General features: G+C 41.2%; 1 protein-coding gene across 2 annotated transcripts in view; it reads left to right on the forward strand.

Annotated features, from left to right (window-relative positions):
* The window catches only part of LOC311057949 (cell adhesion molecule 1-like), a 420049-nt gene that overhangs the window by 341855 nt on the left and 57369 nt on the right, over window positions 1-20825 (forward strand). For both annotated transcript variants that reach the window (XM_084075164.1, XM_084075165.1), the window contains 2 exons: window positions 17295-17447; window positions 18471-18608. In XM_084075164.1, coding sequence (XP_083931290.1) covers window positions 17295-17447; window positions 18471-18608 — 291 coding nt within the window. The remainder of the gene's footprint in view (window positions 1-17294; window positions 17448-18470; window positions 18609-20825) is intronic.

The raw sequence follows: 20825 nt of genomic DNA on the forward strand, positions 1-20825 counted from the left end.
ATTGCACATCTACAAGCTCACAACGCGTCGCAAAGAGATTTGTTGTAGAGGGAACAAAAAGAGTACACCAAGTACAGTTGTAACTACAGGGGGTCCGGGACCCCTAGGGGTCCCCAGAGTTACTACCGGGGGGCCGCCAAATCTTTGTGTGATAGCATATATTTTTTTACATCAACCACTTGAACGCTAGCATCCCTATTCTGAGAAGATTTTTTGCCAAAAATAGCCGATCTACAAGCTTGTAGATCGGCTATTTTCGGGAAGTAAAGAGCAGACCAAGTACAGAGTGAAATGTCAAGTTTATTCATTGACAGTTTAAGTGGTTACATTTCAGATAATACACATTAACATGAATCCAATATACACTGATGACAGTGCTGTCAAAAACGTCTATGAAATCTGTGAAAAAGCTTTATATGAAACACAATTTTACACAATATGTAGTCGGGGGCCCTGCTTCATCTCTGTCAGCTAAGGGGCCCTTGGGCTGAAAAAAAGTGGTCAATCTTCCCAGAGTGGATCATTTCGTTTCATTAGATAGGAGGACGGTGCAGAAAGACGGGGAACCAAGGGCAGATGAAGGATGAGTGGATGATGAACGGAAGGGCGAATGAAGGAGAATAGTTATCCAGTCCAGATGGACACGTTGAAGTGGGCGACACACTAACCACTGACTTACTGCTGCTTCTCAGTGCAGTAATTATTCACATGGCCATATTACTCTGTTAGAATTTAGACGTGTCATCTTGCTGGGTCAAGCAGGTGGACTAGACCAGGGGTGTACTGTGGATTTTTAGCGGTGCCAGCCGCTCTACACCTGACTATGTCCGTCCGTATGTCCGTTTGAGCCTGACTATGTCCGTCCGTATGTCCGTTTGAGCCCGGACGCTTTACACAGCTATAACTCCAGTTCGCATGCCAGCAAGTCCAAATTTGGTATGTGGACTTAGACCACCAATAGGGACGAGCATTGATTGCTGAAGCCCCGCCCCGCCCTATTATAGCGCCACCAGGAGGCCACTACACTTGACTATGTCCCTCCGTATGTCCGTTTGTCCGTTATGTCCGTTTGAGCCCGGATGTCCGTTTGAGCACGGGCTTTAAACAGCTATAACTCCAGTTCGCAGCATGCCAGCAAGTCCAAATTTGGTATGTGTACTTACACCACCAATTGGGGCGAGCATTGATTGCTGAAGCCCCGCCCCGCCCTATTATAGCGCCACCAGGAGGCCACTGGCTTTAAACAGCACTTTACACAGCTATAACTGCAGTGCGCATGCCAGCAAGTCCACATTTGGTATGTGGACTTACACCACCAATTGGGACGAGCATTGATTGCTGAAGCCCCGCCCCGCCCTATTATAGCGCCACCAGGAGGCCACTGGCTTTAAACAGCGCTTTACACAGCTATAACTCCAGTTCGCAGCATGCCAGCAAGTCCAAATTTTGTATGTGGACTTAGACCACCAATAGGGACGAGCATTGATTGCTGAAGCCCCGCCCCGCCCTATTATAGCGCCACCAGGAGGCCACTGGCTTTAAACAGCTATAACTCCAGTTTGCAGCATATGCCACCAAGTCCAACTAATACCACCAATAGGGACCAACTGTAATTACATAAGCCCCGCCCCCTCTGTCTTCCCATTGGCTGGGCTTTAAACAGCCATAACTCCAGTTCACAGCATGCTACTGAGTACAAATTTGGTACGTGGACTCAGACCACCAATAGGGACGAACTGAAATGTAGCAAGCCCCGCCCCCTCTGTCTTCCTATTGGCTGGGCTTTAAACAGCCATAAGTCCACTTTGCAGCATGCTACCAAATACACATTTACCACGTGAACTTTGACCACCAATAGGGACAAGCTTTAATTGCTGAAGCCCCGCCCCCTCTGTATTGCCATTGGCTGGGCTACAAACAGCCATAACTCCAGTTAGCAGCATGCCACCAAGTCCGAATTTGGTTTGTGGACTTACACCACCACTAGGGACGAGCATTAATTGCTGAAGCCCCGCCCCGCCCTATTATAGCGCCACCAGGAGGCCACTCATCAAAGGCACCGCTTCCTTCACACAGGGTGCGATTTTTTAACTAGTGGAGCACTACGTCACACGCACATGCACACACGCGCACACGAGTGATCGCTGATTGAAATAACCTCTTTAAAATGTAGGCCTATTTATTAACCCACAATATATATCACATTGTATTATATTTACTTGCATAATGGCAATACTTTAATGTTGTCTTGTGCATTTACTTTGCAGACGTCACCTCTGTCATTTAGTTCATGAATTCATCAGCCACGTATTGTTATCCAAACGTTCTCTTTGGACTCCTTCAGAACATCTGACAGTATGCCTGCACCTACAGTACTTGACAGGTCACACAATGGACCATTGATATGCATCCAGCTGTTATTCTGTCGTGCTAATTAATTCACGCTGTTGACACTCTGCAGCTTTTGTAAGCTTTGGTAAGAGGTGTGAACGCGAGGTAGACACACTCTCACGGGTAAGCACCAGTGGCGTAGCCAGAACGCTAGCATAGGCTGGGCCTAGACAGGTGGGCACGCATGCGCATATATGTATATATATATATATATATATATATATATATATATATATATATATATATATATATATACTGTTATCACTAGGATAAATATGGACTAGACGGACTAGACGTACTGTAGATACACTAGTAATGGCAGAGGTGCTGAAAGATTAGCAGAATGGTAATGTGTGATCTTTACGACACTGGATAACATTCAGGGACGTGCACAGATAGACTCTAGGTGGTGCTAGTGCACCTGCCCTTTGCCCTCTTGACCAGAAGTGCCCTTTTGAAAAAAAGGGACCCTAGGGGGGTCCTCAGAGTTACTACAGGGGGTCCGCCAAATCTTTATGTGATATGAGTTTTCTTTTTACCATAACCACTCGAAACCTAGCATCCCTTTTCTGAGGAGAACTTTAGCCAAAAATAGCAGATCTACAAGCCCATCTAACAATGTAGTGGGTTCAGTAGTGAAGACACACTGTACAGGAAACATCCAGGTGATATTGTCCCTGTATACCAGAGGTTCTAAAAGTATGGTCTGGGGACCCCAGAGAAATTTGAGGGGGTCCCAGGGGGTAGTTGTATCTGTTAGACCCGATGGAATATGACAACTTTGAAGCTCAATTTTCCCAAAGTCACTTTAAATGCAGACAGAACCAAAAATGCCAAGGTCACAACTGAGCGCTCACAAACCACCCGCCACCCACATGGTGTTGATTTTCTGATGTATTCATATTGATGTAGAACACCTGGGAGGTGAAACTAATGTATTCATATTGATGTAGAACACCTGGGACGTGAAGCTGGTCTTATCTGATGAGAAAGGAACATTCTTCAATATCCTGTGAGGTGACTCGTCCTTCAGTACTGACTCTTCATGACTGGGGGGTGGGAGAGTTCAGTCAGGACAAACATTGATACAAACACGTTTCTAATTTTCTAATTAAAGACCTGAGGCCAGTTCTAAAGAATGTTCTCTGAAAAACAGAATGTTGCTACAGTATATCAGTGGTGGTCAAACGTTTTCTTGTCACGACCCCCACAATTATATACATTTGGCTGCGGACCCCCATCTCAAAATATTTTTGTTCCAGGGACTCCCCAGAAGCAAAGATTTGAGTTAAAAATGTTTTTAAAAATACATATATATTCAAAGATATGCGCCAATTTTTAAGACATAGCAGATCTACAAGATTGTATATCTGCTATTTTTGAATAGCCAAAGTATAAAATAATGCTTTTTAGCTAAAATCTAAAATGACACAGATGCTTTCCCGGTTTTAATGGGTTAACGATGCACTTGTATTTAAGCTCAACTTTATTTATTAACTTAATTTAACTCATTGTTATTCTTTTGGCAAGAAGACACCTACATGCCTCACTGAGAGGAGACATTTTTTGATCTGTACTGTTTTCTGACCGCCCACTAAGACATGCCATTATTATTTTTTCTCCATTCTCATTGTTTGTGAAATGTATTTTTTTTTGTGTGGTTGAATAGACATGTGATATTAAAAGAGGGAAAGCTGTGCAATATGGTGAGAGTAGTGTACCTTAGTTGTTTTAATTATTTTTTTATGATAGAATTCGCAATTTTTCCAATCCTCAATACTGAGAGCTTTCATAGCCGCTATGCTGTTTAGTACCAGTGGTTTTGTTGTTAAAAGTTCTGAGGTTTCATGCTATTTGAACACTCTCTTCAAGATGCCGAGAGGTATTACATTTTCTTTACCCAGAAAACAAATTTGAGAAAAATTATGATTACACCACATTTGATCGTTTTTCATCTAGTTCTACTAAGTTATATCATAACTAGTACTGTAGTATCCCATACTGTATGAGTTTATGGACACGTTTAGCCTTATCATTTAATATATCATCAAGAACCCACTTGACATTAGCATCAGAAGTAAAGTGAGAAAAACACATTCCAACCCTCCCATTTTCAGTGATAATCACATTCTGAAATAATTCGTTATTAACTTCACCAGTGTGGCAGCGGTGGCCTAGTGGTTAGAGGGGCGGCCTTGATACCGGAAGGTCCCTAGTTCGATTCCCCAATTCATCACATCAATCATGAATCACCGCTGAATAGCCCTTGAGCAAGGCTTCCATGCAGGGTCCGGCTGGAAACAAGCTTCGTGCTTAGTCCGACACCCTGGGTAAACAACAAACTTTGCTTTGCTTTGCTTTGCTTTGCTTACCACATGAACCCTAGTGTCTCTGTTCTGGGGCGAACATTTGGCTAAAATATCTGATCTTTGTGAGTTTATATCGTCGAAGATGTTCGGTGTGGAGGGAGAAAAGGAGTGGACCTAGTATAGAGCCCTGGGGGACTCCGGTCATCTAAGTATAAAGTGTTTAAGCATGCTGGGCAAGACCTACTCACCTCTTCAGACTCCACCTTAGCCCGTAGCACTTGCCGTAGCACTTGCCTTATCCTCAACGACCTTGCAGGCTTATGCAAATGCTAAAATGTAATTTAGATAGCATGTTATGAAGACAGATGCCAGGTCATTGTTGACCTGGCATCCTATAGTGTGTATAGTTTCAATGTACTGTACAGATTTTTTTTTTAGATATTCTACTGTTAGGCTGGCTCTTGGTTTACTGTAAATCGCTCTGGATTAAGAGCGTCTGCTAAATGCTTAAATTGTACCGGAATTTGGCGACTAAGGGAATGACGTGGCTTTACAAATCTGTTTACATTCTCTGTGAATGAAACAAGTGTTGTGATTGCTCGATAAAGATTGTTTCCGGGGGAAGTACGTACATGCGACGGACGTCCCGCCCCTATAGACACTCTCTGCATTAGGTCGTGACCAGGCTTTTGTTCAGGTTTGTTAACGGATGAGAAAAGGCTGGGAATGAGGCTAGGGTTTAAGTGGTTAAATATTGTTTTTATGGTCGTTTCGACTGTAGTTTAGATTCTGGGCAAAGTACAGAGAATGGGTTTCCTCAGTCACAAACAAATACTTTCAATCAGCAGATGCTGTCACAAAATATAGGAAACAGCATATTTTTCAACTAGACCAAACTATTATGGGGAGGAAAGGGTCCTAACATTGTCTGTGTGCACAGCGAGTATGCCCAGAAAGTATCCACTCGCTAACATGCAACTCTTCTGTAGTGTAGTGCCTTGCTAAATTCCTGCCTAAATTGCTAAATTCCTGTGACTCAGCAGTGCGACTCAGTGTATCACTAATGAATCCCTCCCACCTGAACCTGGTCAGACCAGCCAATTTCATGACATCACTCAGATAGCTCACCCAATCTGCTTTTGAAATGACAAATGGAATACTCAGCTGTGACATCAACCATTAAATATGATTAACTATAGTTTTGTGCGGAATCTACAAATTAGCAAATTAACATTTATCCGTCTATGTCCTCCCACTTGATCATATAAATCATAGTTAAATTCCGTCGCTGTCGGGTGGAAACCTTGTATGTCCAAAACCGTTCCTTTTTCATTTGTATTATTATTTTAATTTAAATGGTGAAAATAGCCTATCTGCTATTTTCACTACTTTTGTGTGGCACTCTATGTTGAAGTTGGACATTCAATTACGAAAAAAAAGTAGATTTTTTGTATATATTTGTATATATACAAGGTTTCTGCCTGACAGCAACGATATGCTTTGTTATGCACTTGATAAGACCCAGTAATATAAGTAGCCCTGGGGTATTTAATGCTTTCCTAGCAGACTGTTTTCCCAAAAGGTATATTATTTTATGAAGCTATTTTTCAAACAATCTCATTTCTATCATTTTATTTAATATTTAGTTTACTCTGTGTATTCTCACCCTCCGAAAACCTTCATGTTCATTCTCATTTAGAGCTAGTGCATGCACTATATTTTAAACCAGAGCTCAGATTATATAACTATCATTTTAGTTGCCCTACATTTGCCTCGAGTATTTATAGTCAATCTCAAAATGTAATTTATTGGTTTAAAATGAAATGCCAGTTTAGAAAAGAGTACTGCCGTTATATTACATGACAGTGATTTTCAGACTGTAATAGACAAATGCCACACCTTGAGGATTTGTTTGATGAACGTGTGAGTGTGATTGAAGCGCTTACATCTGTCCTCAGAACAGTTGCATGAGGTTGTCATGGTGAGACTCATCTGCCGTGTCCTAGATTACCATCCAATTTGCATTATTGTCTTTGTACACGATTTGCGTCAAACAATGACCCAATGCAAATCCCCGAGATGTGGAAAACACATTAGCAAGATACTTAGGTCAGACCCTTAAGACGTTACTGCATGGATAACACTCTCACACGTGAGTGACTCACTTGACTACGGAAAAGGCTGACATTTATACATAAAATATGATGGCAAAGATGATATTAAATATATAACATGGATGCAAATGCATTGCAAAATGGTTCACAAGACTAATGGTAGAAACAGAGGTTGAAAAGTGCTTGATTACAAGCATCACCAAATTCAAACTACTGCATCATTTCTAATGCATAGTAGACTAGTAGACTGTGCACACGCACGCACGCACACTGTATATAAATGCTGGTGGTACAACATAGCACGCACCAACATATTGTAAGTACATGACATCTTACACTAACAATACACACAAGCAGCTGTGTGTTTGTCGTTGCCTATAGCAATGTATCACTCTGTCAAGCTTAGAATCATTTTTAGGGAGACGGAGAGATGTATCACCCCCAATCTTGAAAAGGACGTGAATTGTCCCCTCCAATTATTAACCCTCTGAAGTTTAATGCATGGCCGGTGTGGTACACATTTCTATGCATTACTGATCTCCTTGTTTTCACCAGCAGCTTGTGGTGGATAGATCCAGCATGTTTGATACTCATTTAACCTCCGGTTTTCTTCGGATCTACTTTGCTGAAGATACTGACACCTAATTGTGTTGTAATTCATAGATAATCACAAGGTTCATGATGCCAAGACTAATCACATGCAAGGTATTCATGTCAGGACTATTATACAAAGTATGTAAAATGTCAGGACTAATTACATGCAGTACAAAGTATTCCTGATATCAGGACTGCGTGTGGGCCAGTTATTGTTCCACCCATCCCACTGATGATTCAGGGAAGATAACCGTAGTTAAATCGTTAATTCAGTACGTTAATATCTGCTCATAACTAATCCAGCTAACAGCCTTCCAGGTGGCAAATAACCAAAGCATGGCAGTGTTTACTTACTAAATGAAGAAATCTGTGTTTACTTTATAATGAAATCTGTGCTTACTTAATAATGTAATCTGTGTTTACTTAATAAGGAAATACTGCCAGCCTGTGCTGCCAAAGAAATCATGACTGATTGGTACTCTTTTTAATTTATTTTCTTTTTTCCCTACACGGCTCCTAACTGCCTGGCCATGCTTGGCAGTCGGTTTGCGTGCATAGTAGTTTTTGTATTTTGGAACGTGTTTTAGCCTTTCCTCCGATGAGCGGTTGGCTGCGTTGTGAACAATGGAAATGTTTGTAATCAAGATGCAGAATGGGGATTCGGCAATGGATCAGCATGGAGCAGTGTGTGGGGGTCCGTGGATTTAGACTTGGAACACGAGCGGCACGGAGAGCCTACCCTGTTTCCGAGGGGGTTCCCACTGGATATATCGGTTGGAACGGATGGATATACTGCTGGAACAACGTCTGGGCATGGCCCTGTGGCGCACGGCACGTGTGTACTGTAGGTTGCACTGTTATAATTCCGCTGTCTGAACATATTAAGCTTGTCAAATGTACATTTGACTTTCAAATGTTAACATTTTGACGAATACATAGAGAAAAGATGACTTGATATGGCCTTCAAATTCAATGAGCTGTTGGGTGTGTTGTGTGGTGGTGCAGACAGTGAGGATTGGAGGAGTGCTTGGGGACCGCATAAAGGTTGAGCCTGACAGGGAGAACTTTTTCCACAAGGAGTTTTGGAGAAAACATTGTGAAACAGAGTGATCGACAGAGGAGAGAGACATCATCCCAGTGTTATTGATGTGTTAGGTGCAGGTCCACGTAGGTCCTTTACCAGCACCTGTGGATGTTAGTGGATATTCATGTCATGACTGTCAGAATTGGCTGTTCGCTTGGCACTTCACTGGGAATAACAACATTGTCGAGGGCAAGGTGATCCTTGTTACCTTGATGTCTTGTGATCTCTCCAAGAGAGAACACTCTGACATCCAGCTCTTCATTATAACCTGGCCTCCCGCAGGGCAGTCTCTTCTGCCCCGGGAACCATGCTAGTGGAATTTTATGCTTTGGTCATTCTATGGTCGGAGGCATTATGTTTCCAGGTTGTCTGTCCATCTGGCCGGCCTTCTGGCCGTCCACATGTACGCCCATCCATTCCTCCCAAACTTGTGAATATGGTATCTCAGAATCACCTCAACAGCTTCGGCCATATAGACGTTTTGTTTTTATTAATGGCTTCATTTATAGTGTTTGTTTACCATTTCCAATAGCCATTAAAATGTTAACGACCTTACCTGAACAATTGAGTCAATGTTGGTTAAACATTAAGGTTAAGAAGTCATAGAGATTTGATACTCAAAGTGGTCGCTGTAATGTAGTCAACGGTATAAACATGCCAGACCACCAGTATGGCCTTTTAACCTGAAACCTCAGAATATTCATTTGCCAATGAAACATGGAAATGATGCAGTAAATATGCTATGAGCACCGGATGAAGGCTCAAATCAAAACATAACTCATAGCATAATGCATAGTGGTAAATACTGAGTGCAAGGCTTTATTGAAGTAGCATGTTATAACCTACTGGTGTAGTTTAGCAGTTCAACTCCATTTTGTGCTGCATTAGGTCCTCAGATTATCTTTCTCTTTGAATATTAGGTATTCATGCATGGGTCTGGTTGGCTTCAACAGGTATGTCTTGAAAGTGCCATTTAATGATTAATTGGAGGTTTCATTGCATTGCCCATAAATGTCATACATCTTTTGTCCTATACCATAGACACTTAGAAATGATCATGTGATGAAATCAAGAATGTTTGTAAGTCACCTCCAGATAATCATGGGGGAGGAGAGGCGTGCATTGGGAGGGCTGCTGATGACTTCACAGGCATGCCCTTGGACGTCCTCTGGTACCTGAATAAGACATCTTAAAAGTCTGTCCCACGCTAGGAAGGCATGCTCCACGACGACGAGACGAATGAAGGACAGATAAGCCTGTGTCAGGACATCTGTATGGAGCCCAGCATCTATGGCCATGTGATGTGGAACAGTGGAAAGGGTCGATTTCAGTTATGTGCATAATACTATATCCAGGACGTGGGTTATATTATGTAGGAAAAGGTGGAGTCTTTAATTCAAATACTAAGCAATTCAATCACCTTTTTTGTAACGAAGGCCTACTGGGAAACCAACGTTTAAATATGTTATCTTTTAAAAAAGTACTTGGCATTCAGGTTCAACCACATACCACCCCAGGCAAGGGCAGAGCTTCAGGGGGGCTGGGGGGGAGGGTGGGGGCTGGGGACCCTGCTCAACATGCGCGGGCCCCTCACATGTTGAGCGGGTCCATCACATGTAATATGTGTCCCATGTAATTGGTTGAAGTGGGCTCCGAACAGTGGCGTTCCCAGGATTTACATTTAGGGCAGGCGAGATTTTTCGCCATTTTTATTTTTTCCATCTACACCAAATCTCTTTGCAGAAAATAGCCGATCTACGAACTCACATGTATGTCGCGTTGCACCACGTTGTGAACTTGTAGATCGCCTATAATCGCCAAATGTTCACCCCAGAATTGGGACGAGAGGTTTCATGTGGCTAACTTGTTCCACCACTGAGCCCAGACTTTACTGGGGTTCACCTTCTGCTTTTATAGCACTCACACCTCAGCTCTTTTATACCCTGTAGGTTTATTGAAGCCAAAGGAGACCTTCTTAATGCCTTGGAGGCTCACATTCCTGGCACACATAGGCAGTAGACATTCTAATATACAATTTTACCTGATTTATATGGTACCAAAAACCTGAAACGATCTTGTTTAATTGGGTGTCAGCTCATCTTCAGCAGGGGACATTACAGCAAACAGTGGCTTGGAGGAACTGCTGCTTTTCTATCCCACACGTGACTTTCAGTAGCTTTTGATGGTGTGTTATAGTGGTTGGGACATGCTGTGAGTATGCAGATTGCTTAGGAATGAACAACAAATGCCTTTGAAAATTCTGGGGTTCATGCAAATTCTCTCGTGTTGCTGTAGGAGAAAAACCCCATGACACCTCCAGTCAGTTGTTGGTTGATTAATCATCTATAGTTAGAAGCTAATTATCATCTTATTATGAGCACTTGTGCTATATACACTGTAAACAAAACATCCGGTTCGTCCAATGTATTTGTGATGTCCACATCAAATAAATAAATCATATATCATCATATCATATCATCAACCAACATAACATTAACTAATGAAAGAAGGGGTCCGAAAGACATACTGTAAGCCCTCAAGATAAATTCCCTCAGAATTGATCATTTCTGGACATTATGTCGCTAGCTAAGCTAACAGCTTATTTGTGTTCATATGGGTTGGAGCGTTCACAGTTGTTAATGTTGTCAAATTTAAAATGTCTATAAAGGTCACACTGGACTCTTTGTAGCAATGTTTTGTCCCTGAAGAGGATAGACAAGTTGCTGAGGACCTGTTTCTCAGGATATGTTGGGACTTTTGCAAAGGAGCAAAAGAACGATGAGCAAAATGCTTGCAGACTATCACAAAATGTCAGTTTTTGTGATAGATCACAGAATGGACTCCTTTCCATTTGAGTTTGACACAAGCGCGGCCCGTCAATAGCAGGCACTAGTGTGCCGCACCACCTCTCCCAAACCTAGATCTTCCTTGAATGAATATTACTTTAAAATGTATTCTGTATATATTTAAATTATCAAACCAACAAGGTAAATATTATATAGTTAATGACTATTGAGTGAAATGTATAATTTGCCATAAAATGTAGATTAAAACATGTTGTCTAAACTTAATGCTGTGGGCGCAAACCCAGCACATAGATATATATATATATATACACATAGAACTGCTGCTCATTCCACCACATTTCCCTGTTAAGCTTCGCTTTCTATGCCTGTTATGTCTATGTTGAGTTATGCTTCGACGAACGACGTGTCGGTGCGATCTACAAGGCCTAAACCCGTCGGATCCGCGACGCACTGTGGGCTTGTAGATCGGATGTTCGACGCACGATACCGTTGTGCGTCGAAGTATAAACCAAGCTTATTGAGGCATGAAAACCACCACAACTGGCTGATTTTTCTACCGATTTGTGTTTGAAACAGGATTAAGAATGCACGTAGATCTCAAAAATAATACAGCCTAACTTATAAAACAAAACAACTTTATGTCTATTGTTATTGCAGTGAATGGATATGGATCATATAATACTGCAGTATTTTATCATTAGCTCATCATAATTTTTGCTCATGCCATCAGCTATGTCTGTCTTTCACAAATGAATGACTACTAGCTGAGGGCAGGGCCTATCAAAATAAACTTAATGGCTTAATTTCTGGTGTAGCACTACCTGGGGAAAAATCCACCAGCCGCCACTGGTTTGACAATAATGGTGCTTTAAACATGAATCGCTGGTTTCATCAGTAATAGAAGACATGACGGTCAGAAATTTAAATGGCACCCACACCACCACCCTCCTCTGTAGTCAGACCATAACGTATTCCCCCCCGTTTTCACTGGGTTCCATCAACTATGCTTCAGCTTTTGACAAGCTTGCAGTGTCAACATGATTTCAACTTGTCCTAACCCTTTGCCCCTTATTCTTTAGTAGCGTTCCTATCAGGTTTTGGCGCATAAGAGGCTGTCATTATCAGGTGTGTGGAAAGCCTGGGCTGGCGAGTTGAATTAATTCAAGTGTGCTGACCAGTACCTTAAAGGATGGGCTTTTTAAAATATAGTGGTGGAGAAATAGCAGCTGACTAAACACTTTACTCAGAACTAGTTTCAGCTTTGTTTGGGCAGATACAGAAAAGTGAACATACACATTTGAGGTGTGCTCGTGTTCTATTTCTCTTTTTAGGTAATATAAGTGTAATGTAAATCCAGGGCTTATTTTAATGAATAAAATGTTAATTTATCCAATCTATTTGGTAATATATTTATAGCCACAGAGCGAGTAGACTGAAACAGTGCCCTCTTATAATGAGCATTAGTGAGGACCAATCGTGCGAAGATAACATTGAAAATTAATGAAGTGATCGTTCAAAGGCGGAAATCAGATAGCACACCGCGGTTATTGACATCACGGTTTGACAACTGTGGACAATGTTGCAAGACTCATTCGACTGCAGTGGTGTAAAGTAACAAAGTGCATTTACTCAAGTACTGTACTTACAGTAAGTACAATTTTTAGGTACTTTTACTTTACTGGAGTATTTCCAATTTTCAATACTTTTACTCCACTACATCTCAGAGGCCAATATTGTAATTTTACTCCACTACAAGTATTAATTACTAGTTACTTTGCAGATATAAATGATTACATTATAAAACATACATTAACCACTTTAGCCCTATTTTATACCTAGGCTATTTGAAAATAGCCGATCTACAGCGACGCGTTGTTAGCTTGTAGATCTGCATCATCTGCTATTTTCAAACATTTTAGTACTTTTACTTTTGGTACTTTAAGTACATTTTGATACCGATACTTATGTACTTTTACTCAAGTCAATTTTGAATTCCAGACTTTTGCTTGTAACAGAGTACTTCTACATTGCAGTATTAATACTTTTACTTAAGTAAAACATTTGAGTACTTTTCCCACCACTGTTGAACTGTATGGCATCGACCACTTTACACCCTCAAGGCAGTTCATGAGGCTGACTAGTTTGCACTAGCTGTGTGTCATTGTCATAACAGTGGAATTAAATGTCATATTTCTGAATTATTTTTGCTGAGGGGAATCATGTAAATGGAACCTTCCCTCAGGAGAGGCAATGTAACTAGCACATCTGTAGTTGTTAGAGGTGGTGTTGGGTAGGATACAGACTGGTTGACAATGTCATTAAAGTTATTTGAAGCAGACGGCACAATAGATGTGCCAGATTGGACAATAGATGTGCCGCCATCTTTATTATGGTTCAGACATCATTGCAATTAGCTCTCTCCACCAGGACAGCGGTCATAACATTTATGGATTGCAGCTTAACCTGAAAATAAAATGAGGCTTTTGCCTTTTGTGAAGTAAAAAAAGAAAACAAAGTCATTTGTTTCTGTCTCTGAGGGATCCTGTCTCTTCCCTTGGTGTCAATAATGAAAAGCCTGCCATCTGTCCTTTCTCACCAGTAAATGGATATGTGTTGTTGTCCCTTCCAGACTTTTTATTTTCATTTTTAATTCAGGTCAAAATTGTGTTTAAATGAAAGTCTGGTCAGGTCATCCCACATACGTTTGGGTCCCAGATAAATGGACAGCAGATGAGGTCAGCTATAAGCATGTAATTATCTCAATCATATAACACCATTTAATACAACTTTGATGGGCTCCTTTCAGCACTCTCTAATAATCCCAACTGATTGAGTCCACTTGTAAAGTTGGCCCTTTTTCTTTAACCAAACCCGAGAAGAACAATTAATATAGCCAACCAATGAGGGAGAAGACATCAAGGGGGAGCTGAGTTACTATGGAGGGGGGAAAGGGATCAAGCAGACAATTTGCATGGCCCCCAAAAAAAGAAGCCAACATTTTACACTCAGAGTTAAATTAACACTCAAGATTTTGCTGTTAAGTTAAACTTATACTGAAGCGTTGTTTAGACAAGCTAGCCCCCACCCCCCGTCTTGAATCTCGGGTTTGTAGTCAGGTTTGAATGCAGAGATTCAAGCAGGAGTTGGTGGATTTCCTTGTGTTAGAAATGGCTGCTATTTTTCTTCCCTCTCCATAGTGAACCCTTTGGCTATTTAAGATAACATGAAAATAAGCAATGTATATTCAACACCACTTTAAGCAGCTGATGACCTCTTGTGAGTGAACTGAAATGAAAAGAAGAAAATGCCATTGTCCATCAATATTTGGCAAATGAATCACAAGGCATGTTCGTCTGTCTATCAGTGTTGTTATTTCGGATCATTTCAGCAAGGTGTGTTTACTTAAATCACTTTATTCATGAGCTGTCTTCAGGTCTCGCTGTCAGGTTAATAATCAAATAGTGGAAATTAGGTTTCACAGTACCCTCAGTCACCTACAAAACCAATGATGTCTTTTGAATACTTAGAACAGAAATAAGAACAGTAGTCCTCTGTGTGTCTTAGCACAGTGCTTTTGACTGAATGGGGGGAGGGGGGGGGGGGGGGGGAATCTCATTATCAACGATTCAAAATTGATTCACAATTTCCAAAAATAGTTTTATAGTTTTTCTTTGCTGGCCATGATTTTATTCGGCAAAAAGGAAATAAGCTGAAACATCACCTCAAGCGAGAGTAAAATGTTTTTGGGGAAATCAAGTAATCTTTTTTTTCTTTTTTTTCTAATTCAGATATTGGATAAAGCTGGTATTTCTTCTAGTGAAATACCTTTCAAATGTGTTTTCCCCTTCAATACTCCCATGTGAATAATTTCATGGCAATGCAGCATTTGTGGCTTGTTCAAAGTGTCTTGAGTAGAGCTTTTCCGCTCTCCTACACAAAAATCAAATCTCCCTGATGTGGAATTTCTGCTGAATCATCATCTTACTCCCACCACTGGTAGTTGTCAATGTCCTGGTAGATTTGGACAGCTAATACTTGTGAATAAATTAGGTGGTATAGTGTGGCAGTGGTCTCAGTGGCTTCTCCCTGTATACGTTCATTTGAAGGGATCTCTTATGAGAATATTTTCATGTTTCCTTGTCACCATTCTTTAAAAAAAGATAAAAAATAGTCGTTATGCCAATTGATTCCTCCCCACACATATTTGTTTGTTGTCACTGCTGTTGTATCCTACTGACTCGCCTGCCAGTGAGGATAGTCACTATTTTGACTTTCCTTCTGCAGCCGCCTCTTAGGCAATATATTGACAAACAATACTCCTACGTCTGTTTCCATTTTCAACTGTTCTGGACTTATAGTCTAATAAATAGCTTAACAATTATAGCCTAAAAAGTAGCCTGACTTGCTTTCACCTGGTTGTGTTTGTTTACATCCACTCACACGGGCAGCATCTCTGTGCCCTTGCCACCAGTCAAGTGATACTGCCCCAGGTCCGGGATCAGTTTGTTTATTTATTTAATATATATTTACTGTATATATAAAATGTGAGTGAGCATGTGATTATTATGAGTTGATTGTCAAGATATCATAGATGTCTCTTGGACATGAGGAGATATTAAGCTACAGGAGGGTAGATGTGCATTCTGACCAGCAGCACGGCCACCTGGTCCACCCGTTTCAGGAGTCAAAATCCATAAGAATTCAACACAATATCACTCATGTTCATCATGTAGATGACATTCCTGAGGGACTCTGCATTGGGGTTAAAAAAACAAAAAACGATCTGGGCCAGATTATCAATATATTGTGTTGGGTGAGTGTCCGTTTTCTTTGCACGGAGATGAGTAGTGAGAAGAAGTAAGGGAGAGAAAAATAGATGCATTTATCTCAATTGGTAGTAGCATATACACTTCATTGGTGATAGAATATCTACAAATACCTCTCATCCTGTAAGAATGTTGTGAACCCTTTTCCTCTTGGCTTTCTTTATCTGTCTCTGCTTGATGGGCAGCAGTTAACAGTCGTCAATATCCATAGAGCCCCGACACAAGGACACATGAACTACATTTAATTAAAAACAAAGGAACATAACTGAGAATGAGCGAGTGATTACTCAATTGATTTGTCAAGATATCACAAATGTCTGTCTCATTTTTAATACTGCATGATAGTCGCATGATAATGTGCCTAATAGCTCAGGTTTACCCTATGACTAGAGACTTAAGAGCCAAGCTTTGCGCCAGAAAACACGCAGTGCATTCCACATTCTGCATCCTGTGCCATAGATCGTCCAAACAGGGCCGTGTGTGTGTGTGTGTGTGTGTGTGTGTGTGTGTGTGTGTGTGTGTGTGTGTGTGTGTGTGTGTGTGTGTGTGTGTGTGTGTGTGTGTGTGTGTGTGTGTGTGTGTGTGTGTGTGTGTGTGTGTGTGTGTGTGTGTGTGTGGGGACTGGACTTAAACTCCAAGGGAAACTTGCATGTCTTCCCTATGCTTTTCGCTCTGTCTCACACTCATTTCTTAAGAACACTGCACTCAATGAGGACATCACCTTGAATAGCAGCAACTCATAGAAAAGTGAAGGCAGTGGATAAATGCCACAGTGGCTGTGGATCAGATATAAAGGTATCAGCATGGCAGGATGGGCTGAACAGGCATATACTATAGACCCCCATTTTAACCAGTTGTTGTTATTCTACATTACAGTTGGTAGTGTGTGCTTAGGTGGGCGGGCAAACAAGGTTAGCCAAGATGAAATGTGCCATATTGGAAAGGGAAACAGGATTTATGGATTTATTCTCTGTGTCTCTGAGGGACAATTGAAGGGCAATGGAGACTTTTGCCAGGATCTGTTTAATTCAGCCATTTTTATATTCATATTTGTCATTTGGTTGAGATTGGAACACTATTTTGTCAGGCTTCTTCATTTTGAGTTGAAGAAAGTGTTCCCCTATAAAGACATTTCTTAATCTCTCCCTTCCTTTCTATTTCTCTCTCAGCCCTGAAAGACGCACGATTCCAGCTGGTCAACTTCTCGGATAATGAGCTCCGGGTGTCGCTGTCTAACGTGTCCCTGTCAGACGAGGGTCGCTATGTGTGCCAACTCTATACGGACCCTCCACAAGAGGCCTATGCTGACATCACTGTGCTAAGTATGACTGGAACCACAGACAAACACACTCCTTTCCAATAATCATGTGTTTTAATGGGGCTATGTACTGGCTTTCCACTTATATCATACTTTGCTGCATGTGAATATTGCTGAGTGCAAGTCGTCATCATTAATTCCCACGTAACGAGTTGGGAAGAGGAAAGCACAACAAAGTACAGAGTGCTTTTAGTCGTAAATACCATCACAAGAAACCTCCCCATTCTGTTCTGTTAAGAGCTACTTATTTGAATTTCCAGGACATGTTTTTAGCTGCAGAATCATTTTGAAGAAGAAATTATGGTTTGTCATTTTAGTTTTTGGTGACAATGGTAGTGGTGGAGCGAAACAGCCCACCCCGTAATTCTGCCATTATGAAATCGAAGACACAGCCAGCCATTAGAAAAGTTTGACTTCACCTCTGTTAAATAACATATCGCCGTGCCATACATTTTTGTGAATATTGTGAACACAATATAACTTGAACGCACCATTTGTTAGTTACATTCTAATATGAAGACCTTTAGCCATTAAGTTACTTAACCCATGAAGACCTGAGGCCTATTCTACAAAGGTTTTCTGAAAAACTTGTGTTTCTATGTCAGTGGTTCTCAAACGTTTTAATGTCAAGGACCCCCAAATTATATGTAGTTGGCCGTGGACCCCCATCTGAAAATACTATGTTCCAAGGACCCTCAGGAGCAAAGACTTGAGTTTAAAAAATAAAAATGTTGTTTTTTAAAAATAGCAGATCTACAAGCTCATAGCTTGGCGCGAAGTCACGCGCGGTGAGCTTGTAGATCTGCTATTTTTGAATAGCCAAAGTATAAAATAATGGTTAAAATGGTTACACGGATGCTTTCCCGGTTTTAATGGGTTGAGTTACTTGACTACATTTTCACGCTATCTTTTAATTCTAAGTTTCCACGCAGATGTAGCACAAGAAGCATAGGATGGTGTTGTGCTCTGGGAGCAGAGGGGTTGTTTTTGTTCCGTTTCCAGACCCCGTGTGTTTGTTTGGGTCCAGTCCCTCCAGGTAACCCTATCATTGAAGCCCGGGATGAGATTCTGAGCGAGGGCAACGAGACAGAGATGACCTGCACCGCTATGGGCAGTAAGCCCGCTGCCGCCATCAGATGGATGAAGGGAGACAAAGAGCTTCCAGGTACTGTAGGTCCTCTTCACAGACAAAGTTTAAATACTGTAATAACAGCAATACGGCCTGGAATGCGGGACAATCGTTTTGCAAATGCTCACTTTTGTGTATATTGTATGGACATTTAAATAGCCCGTAAACAGGAAATGCCCTGTTTTGGGCATTTCCTACTGAGAGCAACTTTTCGGGGCGGGGCTTAACACCTCAGTCACTGATGGCATAATTCCTAATTACACCAGTCTTCTGCCAAGGTACAATAGTTCTCTGATGCTGTACCCTCCTAACCGCCATATATATTTTGGCCAGTGTGTCATCCTATACCCTAGAGTCCATCGCCATCTCTTGGCTAATATAATTCTTTCACTGCCTTCAGTGGACCCCCCCCCCCCCCCACAGTCATTAGCAGAAAAACTACAGCATATTTTTCATGACTTTGAAACCAATTTTTATATACTTTTTTTACCATTCCAATTTGGCTGGGTGGTTTATAACATTATTCTGTGGTCTGACCAAAAATGTATACCTCATACTGCTTATAGGCCTACTCATACTGGGTTAGGGTACATGTCTTTAAGAAGAAATGTTAGGGCAATGAAAGGGGACATTGCTATCTCGTACTTAAATATCAGAATACAGAATACGAAAAAAAAAATGTTTAACATTAATGCGACTATTTATTTATTGGGTCACTGAAACATTGCAGTTCATTAGTTCTACTTCAATATTAAGTAACGTGCAGTGGAAGACTCAATGATGTACTGTAAGTCATTACTTTATCATAATAAGGACCACCTTACGACCTCTCATTCGACTCTCATGTGTGAAATAGTGCTGCAAGCCAACACTATTTCACAGCACACCATCAAATCTAACGTTTGGAAGATGTGGGCGACGCTGGATGCCGGTACAACAACCAAGAACACAATGGAGATCAAACACTTTTCCCAGCTACAACACAGCGAGGTCCAAAGGTTGCATGCCGGTATCGCGCACTGAAAATAGTGAGATTGATCTGCTATTTCCAGGGCCGGGTCTATCTCGCATGGCTTGGCACCCTAGGCGAACCCCCCTTCATATAGACAACGTTTCATCGGCAAATGCGTGCCATAGTTGTATATCAATGTTATATAACAGCACTCTGAGCCGATATTCGGTTTGCTGACACTGCAGCCCTGCATAAGGTAACCCCCAAAACAAATTCACTCTCATTCACTCAACACAACATAAATTATACAGTGCATTGTAGCCTAATTTATAGTATGCCCGTGTGGGTTGCCAAAAGGCTAAGTGTTGCGTTGCGACCATTCGATAGCTTGTAGATCTGTCCTTTTTTCGCAAGGGACACCCTATTGCGATTGAGTAGGCTATAAATTAAATGTAACGGTCTGCTTTTGAACACATTGATATCACTAGTTGTGTTCTGTGACTGCTGATAATATAGTCTTCTACGCGCTGTTTACTGTCATTGTCTACTGACAGTATGGTGAATTGGATACTGCATACTTTTTAGTTAACCCAACTTTTTGAGTTTTCTGTTTTGGACTGTATCATTATTTAATTAAATTGAATTGCACCATAAAGTGTATCATTCCCGAATTGTACCATTCTCTCGTTACTCACAAGGAGCATTGTGGCTGTAACTGGCTGTGCCACCAGACACCCTCTTTAGATATATTTTTAATGGATCTCTTAATTTGTCCGTCTCAATTATAGATTTTTCCCACACGCTTTTCAACTTCTCAGTAAAAGTGCATTAAACAGTAGTCTATTCCTTTAAAAGTCTTTTCTATTCCCTCTTTGCCTCCTCATCTTGTCCCTTGTGCCGGTGACAACAGCATCTAATTGAACCACCCCTGTGACTTTGAATGGATTCCATTTAAAGTGATGGATGCACAGTGGTGGCCAAAGCCCGTTGGCACCCAGACAACTTTCATGCCTTCACCTTATAATACTAAAAAAACATTAATAGTGGAAATAGCCGATCTTTAAGCTCAAAACGCATTGCATTGCGATGCGTTGTGAGCTTGTAGATCTGCTATTTCCACTACTTTTTGAAAATGTTTGAAACTACATGAACATTTTTTTAACATGGTAATGATTATGACGATTATGCAAAATAATTGCGATTATCTCAAATAATTATGAGACGATTATGTAATAATCGTGACAGGCCTACGCATGCATGCACGCACGCACGCACGCACGCACACACACACGCACGACAAA

The sequence above is a fragment of the Gymnoscopelus microlampas genome, assembly GCF_963454915.1.
Source record: "Gymnoscopelus microlampas genome assembly, chromosome: 12".
NCBI classification, from domain to species: Eukaryota; Metazoa; Chordata; class Actinopteri; order Myctophiformes; family Myctophidae; genus Gymnoscopelus; species Gymnoscopelus microlampas.